This window comes from Hyperoodon ampullatus (assembly GCF_949752795.1).
Source record: "Hyperoodon ampullatus genome assembly, chromosome: 1".
In the NCBI taxonomy this organism is placed as follows: Eukaryota; Metazoa; Chordata; class Mammalia; order Artiodactyla; family Ziphiidae; genus Hyperoodon; species Hyperoodon ampullatus.
The window spans coordinates 63,403,481-63,416,690 of NC_136914.1; the positions used below are offsets into that span (position 1 = coordinate 63,403,481).

The 13,210-nt window shown below is 31.2% G+C and overlaps 1 protein-coding gene across 3 annotated transcripts in view; it reads left to right on the forward strand.

Moving 5' to 3' along the window:
• Positions 1-13,210, forward strand: part of ADK (adenosine kinase) — a gene marked incomplete at both ends in the record, with an annotated part of 516,283 nt that overhangs the window by 278,758 nt on the left and 224,315 nt on the right. For all 3 annotated transcript variants that reach the window (XM_079719313.1, XM_079719311.1, XM_079719312.1), the window contains one exon: positions 839-947. In XM_079719313.1, the coding sequence (XP_079575439.1) occupies positions 839-947 (109 nt within the window). The remainder of the gene's footprint in view (positions 1-838; positions 948-13,210) is intronic.

Consider the following 13,210-nt stretch of genomic DNA (forward strand, 5'->3'; position numbering starts at 1 on the left):
AACCACAACTGTTACTAAAAAAAAATTTGAAAAATTGGCAAGTTTTTTTTTTTTTAATTTGTGGGTCAGAAGGAGGGGGAAAAGGGTTTTTATTTCTTTGTAACATAAATAATTATTGTATTAAGTTTAATTGTTGGGCAATAATAAAAAGCTCTGTGTGGCACTTGGAACAAGATTTTAAGTGTAGTAGTATTCTGCTTAGATTTTCAGCTACAAAACTGGAACAGTGCAGGGAGTTTTCAACTATGAAAACTAATTTTAATTTATTCTAGCCCATAAAATGTAATGGTTTTATGTAATGTAATGTAAAATGTAATGGATTAATAAAATTAATCCCTCATAGTAAATATGGTCTACATTTGTATGTGTGTTTTGTAAAATTAATCCCATACCTCGCTTTTAAAGCATTAGATTATATATCAGTGGATAGTATGTTGATATTTGAAAACTGAAGTTTTTAGTTGCATATATATTTTTTTGTGTGTAACTACATAGTAGCTATTTCTTAACTGCATTTTGAGCTATTAAAAATGTAGAAAGTAGATAATTTTATCATTTTAGTATCAAAAGGAAGCTTAAATGCCAGTTTCTCAAAATACCAGATGATATTTAGAGCAAGGATTACTGTCCTTGTTTATCTCAAAGGCAACAGAGAAGTCTTGAAAAGTTTTCAAAACAAAAGTAACTTTATTTACATTTATTAAAATCAGTATACGGCAGTTTGAAGAATTAAGAATAAAATTAAAACAAAATTTATAAAAATGTTTTTAGTTAACTGTATAGTTATATGACAAGTTTGACTATATGTAAAACTTACTTTTTGTTATTGTTGTTTTAGATCCCTTGTAGCTAATCTTGCTGCTGCCAATTGTTATAAAAAGGAAAAACATCTTGATATGGAGAAAAACTGGATATTGGTAGACAAAGCAAGAGTTTATTATATAGCAGTAAGTATTTGCCTAATTCAAATTTCTGGTACATATTTACACTATAAATTATAGTTGTTAGTTGATGTACATTTAAAAATAATTGTCTCTTATTATCCTGTAAATTCTTTACCCATCTCAAAGCATATGCTAGCTTCACTATTACAAATACAGAACAGAAATATGATCATTCTGTGGTAGCGTGATTTGTATTATTTACCTTCAAATATACCTCTTTTTGGTTACATTATACATAAATGTTTTTAAACCAAGTATCAAATTCTATTTTAAATCTTAAGGTCTTTTGAAGTAATTCTGGAAATTTATATTTTGTATTTTTAGGCCACTTGTTGTGAATGATGCCATGCATTGTGTGTGGAATTATTATTAGCAATATAAATATTCACTGCAAACAGTTTGAGCTTATTTGATGAAAAACTTAATTACTATTTATTCCATAGGAATTACCATGACACCCTTTAAGTTAATATTTTAGAAACATTGATCATGACAAATCTTTTAAATATCAGAATATGGGCAGCATGTAATTTGAATTATTAAGCCTTCTGGCATAAAAAATAATTGGTTAAGAATTCATTTCTAAAATAAGACTGTACTAAAAATTCTCCTGAATTAATCACCCTATGAATACCTTGTTTTTATTTAATATGAGTTAAATGTGGCTCATCACAAATACTAAGTGATACCTATGAAAAATTAAAAGCACTTCATTTGCATATACGGTTTTGATATAACAGCTGCTGCCATTTACTACCTGAGCTGTGAAACAGCTGGTAAGATGCATAAAAAATTGATTATCCAGTAGGAACATGTTTATTGAAAATATAATTATTTCTTTCAGGCTAGTGTTAATGTCTCCTACAGCATGTTTACGTGCACTGCTTTAGGCTTTACAAGGTTATTGATTCCTCTGTATAGCAAATCCTACCCCTTTATAACTGTCAAGTAAATGCTTACATTGAGAGGATTATATAGAGGAAAGTCATGTTACCTCTTCTTCCAGCCATCTTACATTTGAAAGTCAAAGAGTATATGGTTTAAAGTTTGGTGTTATTTATGTTATATGTACTGACTGAAATATGACAATATATTAAGTTAGAAAAATATTTTTACCCTGACAATTACAACTCTTTGTATGTCAATATATAGTAATTGGGCCCCAAATTATGAGCTAACTTGGAAACAAGTCATAATTTTAACACTTACGTACATGTAACACATCTAGCCAATTTTGCGTGAATGAAATTTTTGTAGCAGTATAGAACCAACTTGCAACCAGCTAATAGTTTTAACAATTATGTAACTATTACTCATCTAGCCAACTTTGGGTGGATGGAACTTTTATAGTAGTGTTAACTATTCACTACTATTTTATAGTAGTGTTAACTAGTAGTGTTAACTATTGTATAAAGTGTAGAGTGATCAGTTTTTGTCAAATTAATAAAATTGAATTACTTTTGAGACTTGTGTGGTATATTCAGCCAGAAACAAGTATCAAAATGTATTCCAGTTGATATATCTGATTGTAGCTGTTAGCTCTTAGTTTCTGTTTCAGCTGTTTCATAAAAGAATGCTCTTTCACATTGCCAGGTAAATCTATAGTTTGTTCAGAGTTTGGCTATTTTTAAATAGTTCTGAAAATAGTAGACTCATATTGGATACCTGGGATGCTGTAGATGCTGTATATTCTTGGCGAACATTCAACAAATATTTATTCTGCTAACAACTAAGAACATACTTCTTATTCATCAAAATCTGTGAAATTTCTTCTGAAATGTAGAATTATTTCCACAGACTTTCAGCATTTCTTTTAAATCTTTAATTCCCTTTCAGCTCAGAGCATGCAGTCTAGTCTTAGTAAGAAAACTGCAAATTTAGATAGAGTAGATATGTATGTCTATACTTATTTCAAGAAATCAGGTTGGCTTCTCTACACTTTCAGGTTCTGTAGTGTCAGCAGTCGTCTTACATCATCATCATAAACTTCAGAGGTTCAACAACTTGAAATTGTGGGAGCTCTTTATACAAAAGGTTCTTGATCTGAAGAAGCAGCTCAATATATCTAACACATTTCCATAAGTAAGATGTCTATCTGCATTACATAAAATAAACTAGATCTACATACTCAACTCTTCTTCTCACTGTTCCATGAATTAATAATGGTCACAAGTGTTAAGAAAATTCAAAACCTTCCTCATTTTCTCTGTCACATAAAGCATTGAATCTGCAATTCACAGCAAAAACTTTCCTAATAAAAAGTCGAACTGGAATATGCATATACCAGTATTCTCTTTCGGTTTAAATGAAGTGTTGACATCTTTTTTACCTTCATAGCAGGTGTCCCACTTACAACATATAAACTCAGTTTTTCCATGTTTAAACTGAATTCTTTGTTAGTAGGTTTTTAAGGATTACTGATTATGTCAATAGCTAATTACATGTTGAAAACTTAAATCTTAGTTGCTCTTTACCTTTATAATCAGATTGGCATATGTCTGTTTCTTCTCTTACATGAAATATTTCTTACACTAGCCCTCTAAGACTATGATATTTAGGAAAGGTTTATGAAAAAGATGAGGAAATTGGAGCCATTAAATTTCTAAACCATATATTTTCTTTTTTAAGCAATATTAATGTGCTGTGAAAAGTGAGAAAATTAGCACTCTAATTTCATCCTGCCTCTTGATGTTTGTAGTTATTTTCATTTTATTTTTATATTTTCAGTGTTTAAACATTTGGGCCTTTTTTTTATTCCTGCTCTGTCTGCTTTACATACTTGTGTTGCTGTCTGCCATTTCTGAAGTTATGGGATATAGTTGTAACACCTGTTTTAATGCCCTTGTCTGCAAATTCTATCATATGTGTTTTTTTCTGGTTCTTGCCATGGCATTGGGTTGTTTCCTCATGCACATACGCTAAAGACTTGGGAAAGCCCTGCAGATCCTGAGTTCTCATTTTGTACCTCTTTCTTCAAATGGCTCTCTCCTTTCCAGTATGCTGCCCTTGAACGTGCTAGCTACCTTGGCTTTCCTGAATGGAGACTACTGGACTCTGTTTAGGTTCTCTCTGCCCTGACTGCAATCTGGAAATTCTCTCTAGGAATTAAGTTTGAATAATTGTAGAGATCACCTTATCTTGTCCCTTATTTGATTATTGTCCAATTTCTCAAAATTGATATTTCCTATATTTTGTCCAATTTTATAGTTGTGTAAGTTGTTTAAATCCATTCCTCATTCTTTTCGTCTTGGTTGGAATTAGAAATTTCCTGGTTGGTTTTGTTTCTCCTTTTTTTTAGATGACTCTCTATTTCTGCCAGATTGCCTGACTTTTCTTTGAATTTGAACAGTCTTAAGGTTGATTCAACCTAAGAAACTCCCTAAATTACTGTTCTAGATTCTATCAAATTCTCTAGCTGTCACTTTATCATTTAAAAATAAATTTAAAAGCTCTTAGCTAGTAGATAACTGTTCATCCATGTATAATTACTAATGTTATAGTAATTTTTCTGATATTGTCAGTCAGTCCTTAATAGTGTTTTGGACTACATTGTGAGTACAGTGGGATTTTGCACAGAAATTTATGCATTATTTCTAAAGACTTTTTAATGAGAAAAAGGTTCCAAGTTTTAAATACATGGTAAAAAATTAATCAGCTTGCAAGTTTAGGCTTATATAGGGAGAAATTTTAACTTTAGAGATCAAACAGATATTTAAGAAATAGGTTAACAAAAGCTTCCAGTGCCATGTGACTTACTTTGCATAAGCTGTCACCCAGTGTGTGTTCTTTTTTACTAATTCAAAATTAAGCACTATAATGGAAGAATAGTGAATCATAGTTTGTCAATAATTGTTTGAGAATATGAGACCAGTAGTTTGAATTTTCCTTTGACTCCTATGCATATTTCCTTCTTTCTGTGATTTTTCCAGTTCCAGTGGCTTATTACAGATCTTCTTTTACCCTGTCTGTCTTTAATTTATAACTCCATCTGACCGCTTTTATCTCTTTTCAATCTACAGTCTTACCATTTTGGTTAATATAGTTTTTGTGAGGGAAAGGTTTTAAATGTTACTAATATTTGCTTCTGGAATAACGGGAGGTATGATCATGGATAATTGGAGGAAACATGGTTTGGAGAAGTGTACAACCTTGGAGGAAGGGAATAGAGTTCCCATATTTGGTAAGAAATAGGAGTTTTTGCATGTAAAGGACAAGCAGTAATCAATAACAACTATTTAGGTCTTACATCTCTCACTTTGTTTGTCCTGGTTGGGTTTTCTACTAAAATTCTTAATGACTCCATGAGTAATAATTTATCTTAGTAGAACGGTTACTTAGACTCACAATTAAATATCTTTGTCAGTAATGTGAAAGCAATAACTAAATTCATTAAAATGAGGTGATAAATTATAAGAAATCTAGTCTATGAGATCATTATTTGGAATTTTACATATTAGAAGTTATTTCAGTGAATGTTGAATAACAAATTAGAATGAATGTGTAATGAAATAATATAATTGCTGTTTTTTTAGGATTTGGTTTTCTTTTGATAGCATTTACTAAAAAATACTCTACAGTATAACATGATTAGGAATTTTAAAAGACATTTAATTATGTTCAAAATTGTATCATCTAGTATTCTAACGTTGTCATGAAAAAATTTGAGAAATGTTCTAATGAAAGGGAATGAATTTGTCTCGTAATGGTGACCTAATAGAAATTAGATTAATGTACAAGGAAATGAAAGATACCTATTAATTTAATATATATGTATGAGATTTGTACTACTCCCCCCCCAAAAAAAACCCTGGATAGGTGAAAATAGAAAAGTTTTGCTCACTTATGGACAATTACTTAAACTCGTTGCCATAAAACCTTATTACACCATAGAAAAAGCCTTTGTAATACCATCTTGTGAACGCTGTACTATTATAATGAATGTACTTTGGCAAAATAAGTAAACAAATGAATTTTTTTAAAGTTTAAGCTATTTAATTGTGAATGATAATTGATTTAATAGGTCACAATTCTTTATAAAGCATTTAGCTATGAATGAATTCAAGGCATTTTTGGAATTTATTAATCTTCATAATAGTCTTCTGAGATTATTAGTTAAGGAGTTGGATGGTTGAACTACCTCTGACTTTTCATTTTATCAGTGTTCTAAATGCAGTTTTTGAACGCTTATGTATTGGAACTCCCATTGTATTGGTCAAATCAAAGATCATCATTTGGCTTTATTTCTGCATTTTTTTACTTCAGGTTTTTGACTATACTATTCTGGATTGCTTCACTGACTTCATTAGGTAGTAACTGAATTTTTAAGCCTTTTTTTAAATTTTTTAAAATATCCTTATAGGTAACATTAACTATTACATTTAGAAATTCAAAAAATAAAATAAGAAAAATGTGTTTTTTTCCCTTCTGTCTGGAGCATTACATGTTTGTATATAATTACTGACATTTAGTATAGTAGTACACCCAACCCCCACCCCTCCTTCCAACCCTTATCCGCTATTCTACTTTTTGTGCTTTCAGTTACCCATGGTCAATTTCAGCCTGAAAATAGTAAATGGAAAATTCCAGCAATAAACATTTTATAAGTTTAAATTGTGCACCATTCTGAGTAGGCTGATGAAATCTTGTGCCATCCTGCTCTGTCCTTTGTCCAGCATACCCACACTGTACACTACCTGCCCTTTAGTCACTTAGTAGCTGTCTCAGTTATCAGATCAGTTGTTGAGGTATCACAGTGCTTGTGTTCAAACAACCCTTATCTTACTTCATAATGGCCACAAAGTGCAAGAATAGTGCTGATGAAAAAAACACAGTATATAAAGGGTTCAGTACTGTTGGCAGTTGCAGGTATACACTGGCGTTCTTGGAACGTATTCCCCACAGATAAGGGGGTTGTGGTATATATATATATATATATATATGAATCTTTGTCTTTCAGGAATTTAGAGTTTTATGTACCAATTTGATACCCCTTCAAGTAAAGCCCAAAACTATGTGGTAAAAATGTCTATCTTTAGCTTGGATATAATATAGAGAAAAAGAAAAAGACTGTTAGTTGTATTGCTTCTTAAGCATTAGTATTAGAGTTTAATTTTTAACTTAAAAATTTTTTTCCTTATGTTATTGATGTCCAGTGAGTTACACAAATGATTACTGTTCTTACTTCTTCCTTATTAGAGACAATCTTTGATTCATACTAGAAAATTTTTCAAAAAAGAATGTGATTTTTAGAAATTCTATTTGTACTTATTTTCAGTTTGTCTAGAATTTTTTTCTGGCAAGTTAAACTCTAACAGTATCATTTTATAGACTAATACTTTGAATTTTTATAGATAAATATTTTCTCCAAGTTGAGCAGTTTACTCCTGTATTCCTGTAATTTTTCTTAAGTCTTACTTTTAGCAGTTGTCAAAAATAAAACTCTCTACTAGGAGGGAATCTATGAAATATTAAAGTAAGGTTATTTTCAGCTAAACAGAATAATCTTTTTACTTACTTAGTAGAAAAGTAAGATAGTGTTGATTAAAGAAGCTTTGGGCTCTAAAGATAAAGATTGGAAGTTTTTGTGTTTTGGATTTTTGACATTATAATGAAGTCTTGGAATTTTAGGTGAGGTTGGAAACCACACTATGTGCTAATTGCCTTAGAAGGTAAGAAAATAAACATATGTATAGCAATTAGTTATTAAGACAGTAGGTTCTTATATAGAGCCTCAAATGAATTAACAAACCATCTACTGAAATATTTACACTTCAGTTTACTTTATTTATATATTTCAGACCACTCAGCAATTGCTTGAGAAAATGTTTACTAAATCTCTTTAATAAACATCTTTGAGAGGGAAAATTTATAGACATTGTGATGACACTATACATTTTTATGTGCTAGTTGTCACAACTTTGAAATTGTATATAAATTGGACATAGTCTAGTATCTGTAGAAGTATATCTGTTTTCTAACATATTTTACTGTATACAATCTTTATAGCTTAATATGATTTAACCCATATGTTCTGTTGTCTCTATTCTTCTAGATAAATTAAATTGGATTTAATCTCTTTATAGCAGCTTTATTTAGATATTTATATACTGTAAAGTTCACTGGTTTAAAGTGTACAATTCAGTGATTGTTAGTATATTCCTGGAGTTCTGCAACCATCACTGTAATCTAATTTTAGAACTTTAACATCACCACAAAAAGAAACTTTGTATCAATTAGCAGTTATTCTCCATGGTCCCTGCGTTCAATCTTGTATCCACATCTCATAATGGTTTCAGTGATATTCAGGTATTATGGCTATAAATTATATAATTGTTCCTAATTAGACAAATAATGAATTTATGTCTTTGTTCTTTGACATATGTAGTGGAAGTCATAATAAGTCTTTTTTGTTTTCTTCCTATTACCTCTTTCTCTTTTGCAGGTACTCTAAAGAGTGTCTTCTAAGCTTTTGTTCTCATTTATTTGTTCTAGATACAATGTTACCATGTTTTGGGGTCAGTTCTTTAAAATGTCACTTAATTTTTTTTTTTCTGATTTGGGTGAATGACATGTAGTAGATGAAGATTTTAAAATTATATTTGGTAAAGTGGGATGAAAAATGAGAAAAGTTTTCTTCCTTTCCAGTTCAGCCATATTAAATCCATATTTGCTGTTATCCAGCTTCAGACCAATACAGGTTTCTCAGCTATATAACAGGGCTCATTTGACTCTAACGTCTTGTGTCTGTCATGTGTTTTCTCTCTACCACTTGGACATATTCATGTTAACTTTTTCACTGACATTGTCCTGATACAATTAGAAACATTAGCAAATCCTAAATAGTTGAAGATATTCTGAAAGATAGATTGCTGCTTTTCCAAATTGCATTCCTCTTGTACTCTATACAGATTGCTGACACACGTTTTTCTTTAAATTTTGATAAACCCTTGAACGCTTTTCCCTGTAACTCTCTCCCATCTTTCCCTATAATACCCTTACCCCAAACATAAATTTTGTGTAACCTCCCACCCCTGTTTAACTCTGCTGTCCTGACTAGTCATTTTGTGTATTCATTTTTCAAAGTATTATTTCTTTCTTCATTCTATAAACAATTTAAGACCAACTTTATTATTGTTGTTAAGTTTAAGGGACATGACATAAACTGTCACAATCAAATAAAATATAAAATGTATAGTAACCCACCAAAAATATTTTGGTTCAGTCTTTTCAGAAAGATGTACATATACAAAATAAAAGAGCACCATATATTCTGTTACTCATCCTATAAAAATAATTATTTTTACAGATATGTTGCTCCTTTAAGGTTAACATTTGACAGCTATAATAAACTAAATTGAATCTTAAAAATATTATTTTGCTTAAGAATGTTGACTAGCGTCTCTGAGGTAGATTGATGTGCTTAGTGTAGTAGATTTTAATCTTTTCTGAGTTTTGAACCATTCCAGAAAAATTTATTTACTTATAAAATTTTTATATAATTTTTGGTAGTTCATAGATTCAAAAAGCCTTTCTGCTAATTAATGGAGCCCAGGTCAAGAACCTCTGTTATAGTAAATAGTGAATTAAATGATACATAATCCAGTTATAGTTCCATATTAGAAAATGTCCATTGTGGATTTCTAAAACTTTTCTAGTTGTGACTCTATACTTGTTTCCTTATATCAGTCAAGAATTGTTTTTTGTAAAAATATGTTAAAGTGGAGAATCAGACTTAGTGGTGAAATGATGTATTTAGTGCCAGTGATAGAAGAGCAGAATTCTATAAAATTATTCAAATATCTTTGAATCATTTGCTTTCTTTTAAAAATATCTGTATGTTTTCATTACCTGAATATAACCAAAGACCTAATAATGCTAGTGCTTCTTTGTAAATATTCCCTAAAGTCATTTTTATTTCAGTCTGTCAGGGTGGTCATTGTGATGTTTTCAGGCAGACTATAGCATTTTTACTTCCTCAGATGAGCCAAATTGGGACTATACTTTGTGGAAAGTTTTTTTAATATAGTATATAGACATTAGTAAGAATCGGAATGTCCACTGACTTAGTTTCACAGATGCTTCCATAATACTTACTTAGTGTACCCTTGGGTATGTTAAATTATCATATCCTGACAGCAATCCTGAAACATGCCAGTCTTATAAAGCCATATTTCTGAGAACTAAAGCAAGGTTTCAGCGAACCATCTCTGACATGCCATGTTAATTTCCGTAACTATCATTACTGGAAGTGGTAGTATTTCTAAGGCATGGAGAATCTTGATAAATCTACCAAGTAAAAAAAAAAAAGGCAAAATATCTACCTATCACTGGGTTTCCAATTATGAGGTTTGGTTTCTTTCAATCCCAATTGAATCATTTCAAAAATAATGATAAGCATCTTTTTTCTCTTTTCTTGAGTTATAAAATAGTTATTTAGGTGTACAATATATCAAAACACAATAACTTATTCTATTTTCATTGTGTCTAGTGTTCATATTGTGAATGAAAACCTCATTCTGTCATCTCATAGTATATTTACATATACACATGATTTCTGCCTTAAGTAGAAAAGAAACAGCTGACAGATACATAGGTTAATTTCCTTTTTAAAATTGCAGCAAACTGTTCTATGATTCTTTTGTGTGTTTGGGGCTATTTTGTGGAGAAAGAATTTGTCAAGCAACATTTGAGGGACATTGGCCTTTTGTACCCTTTCCTAAATAAACTTAAACAGAAACCTGTCAACTCAAGAATAAAATATTTCTTTGTAAATTCTCACCTGCAAATTATTGATAATGGAAGGAGCACCTTTTTAATCCTTATATCCCCCTACTCCTCAACAGCTTTTAGATTGTAGATAAACTTCCCAGCTCAGTAATTAACTGAGCTCAGTCATCGCACCCCATATCATGTGATTTTTTTTTTTTTCAGTAGAATACATTATTAGAGCACTTACACAGCCAGTCTAGCTGCAGCAGCCCAGGCGGCAACAGCAGTGCCATTTTTCACAAAGGAAATGTTGAACAGGAGCCAAATGTTTGGTGGCAGTCTGTTGCTAGGAAATCAAGGTCCTGAGGCGATTAATGACAAAGCAAGCAATAACAAGAAGGCAGAATTACAGATTTAAAAGAGAAAAAAGTGGTTGGTGTTATAATTACCCAAAGAAATCCGCACTCATTAAATTGGCTGTTTTTATGATTGACTTTAATTGGAGGTTAGCTCAGATATTTAGCTCCTTTCCCACCCCTTTAAACACACACAGGCACATAATCTGTAGAACTGCAGACTTGTTTTTCTAAGCATTGAGAGGAGCTTGCCCTGTAATTTGATCCCCACTGACAGATGCATTTTCTATGCTGCCATTTTGAATTAACCTATTGTAGAACAATTTTCTTCAGCCCTGTTGAATAAAACATCTAGTCTGATTACCTCCGATGGATTTGATAGAGTAAAAGAATGTACTTCTCATTGAAGTAGATTGTTTGCATGGACTCTACTGATTTTGAACTCTGCCAGTAAGCACAATCATTTGTAATTAATTTTCGAAGAAATTTGTGGGGAGGAGGTAATGAGAGTCACCCTTTTATAGTTTAATGTTTGGGCATCTGCATCAAAACAGTATTATTCTTACAAGAAAGTGTTATTTTTCCAATAAGATGTTCATATGCATTTGAAAATTTTTTGCGAATCTTCATCTATACTGTTGATAATTTTAGGAATAGAATCTTGTACTTATGTGCTCTAAAATGACCATTCTTCCTCCCCACCAACAGTATTTTAATTATAGGACTCAATATGCTTCAAAGCAACCTATTGTGAAACTGTTTTTAATATATAAAATATTTAATTGAAATGATTTTAAGATCTGCCTGCTTCAATAAATCTTTGGTGTATGTATAAAAAAAGAAAAGAATTCCTTTATTTAAATTTTCTGTGGTTTGATAAAATATATTACCAGAAAATCATTGATCAGTCTTTCATGTACAATACCAGATGAAGCATCACAGTTTATTTACCTTTCAGAAGCCTTAAGAATAAAGTTACATGATGCCACTGCTCTCCAGATTTTTAATCAAACCCTGGAACAAAAGAGCCAAGCACATTCTATCTGACAATACACACAGTGCTAATCAGATGCCAATGCCAAGCTGTCTGCTTTGTTAAATACTTAGCTTCCTAGAGGCAGGAAGACAGCTGCTATAAGTATGATGAAATTTGGTAGTTCAATCTATTTTTACTACCCTTGGGCTGCTAAGATACTGTTAATTTAGACCACCCCAATTGGTACACTTTAGGAAGTTTTTTAAAGAGTTTGTAATTAAAATGATAAAACATCGTTATTACATTGAAAACCTTCTGTACGTTTTACATTTGACAGATACCTACTGAGATAACCCCAGCATGTAATTTACAATGATATAATGGTTGTAATTGCATTTTGGAAAAAAAAAAAAAGGGGGGGGAACTATAGGAGACAAGTGCTTCCTTTAGAAGAGGCCAAATATTATTTAAAACGTTAACACAGATACTACCACCAGGGGGAGAAAGCTAAACTTAAAGTCTTTAACTGATGATAATACTGCCAATAAGTGGATTGTGCTGCTTAGACCCATATAGTTAACCATTATTTCCAGATGATACTGCCTTTGGGGACATGATTCTCAAATTGTATATGAAATCTGTACTGATTTAACAGACTACTTAAATGTAAGTAAAATGGAAATGTCCAAACCTCATTTTTTTTTCTTTTAAGAGGGTGCAAATAAGCAAGCTGAAGATTTTTATTATATTTTTTTAACTGTCAATCTACTTGAGCTATCCTTCTGAAATTGAATTCTTCAGATCTATGATATTGGGTAGCAGCTGTCAGTGTATCTACTAAGATTAAATAGTCACATAATTGATATACCAAATTGAGTAGTCTGTAAGATAATTTTCTAGTTTATTGTCCCTACACTGTAGTTGTGGGTTTGTTTTTGTTTTTGTTTTTTTAAATGTTTCTAGTAAACCATTTACAATTCTATCCTAAACATTTGTGTGAGCAAAGCTTACAGGGTCCTTCCTTGGAGAATATTTTCTAAATGTATAAAATAGGTGCTTTGGACTAGAACCCAACTCCCAACCATGAACAATGTCAAAGTTGATCTCATACTCTCACATGTCTTTTCTCCAGTCTAGAACTCTGAAGTGATAGACAATAAGCACTCAACCATAACTTTTAAGCATTGACTCTCCTCACAGTTTTAGGTTTTATTTTGTGAAGAATC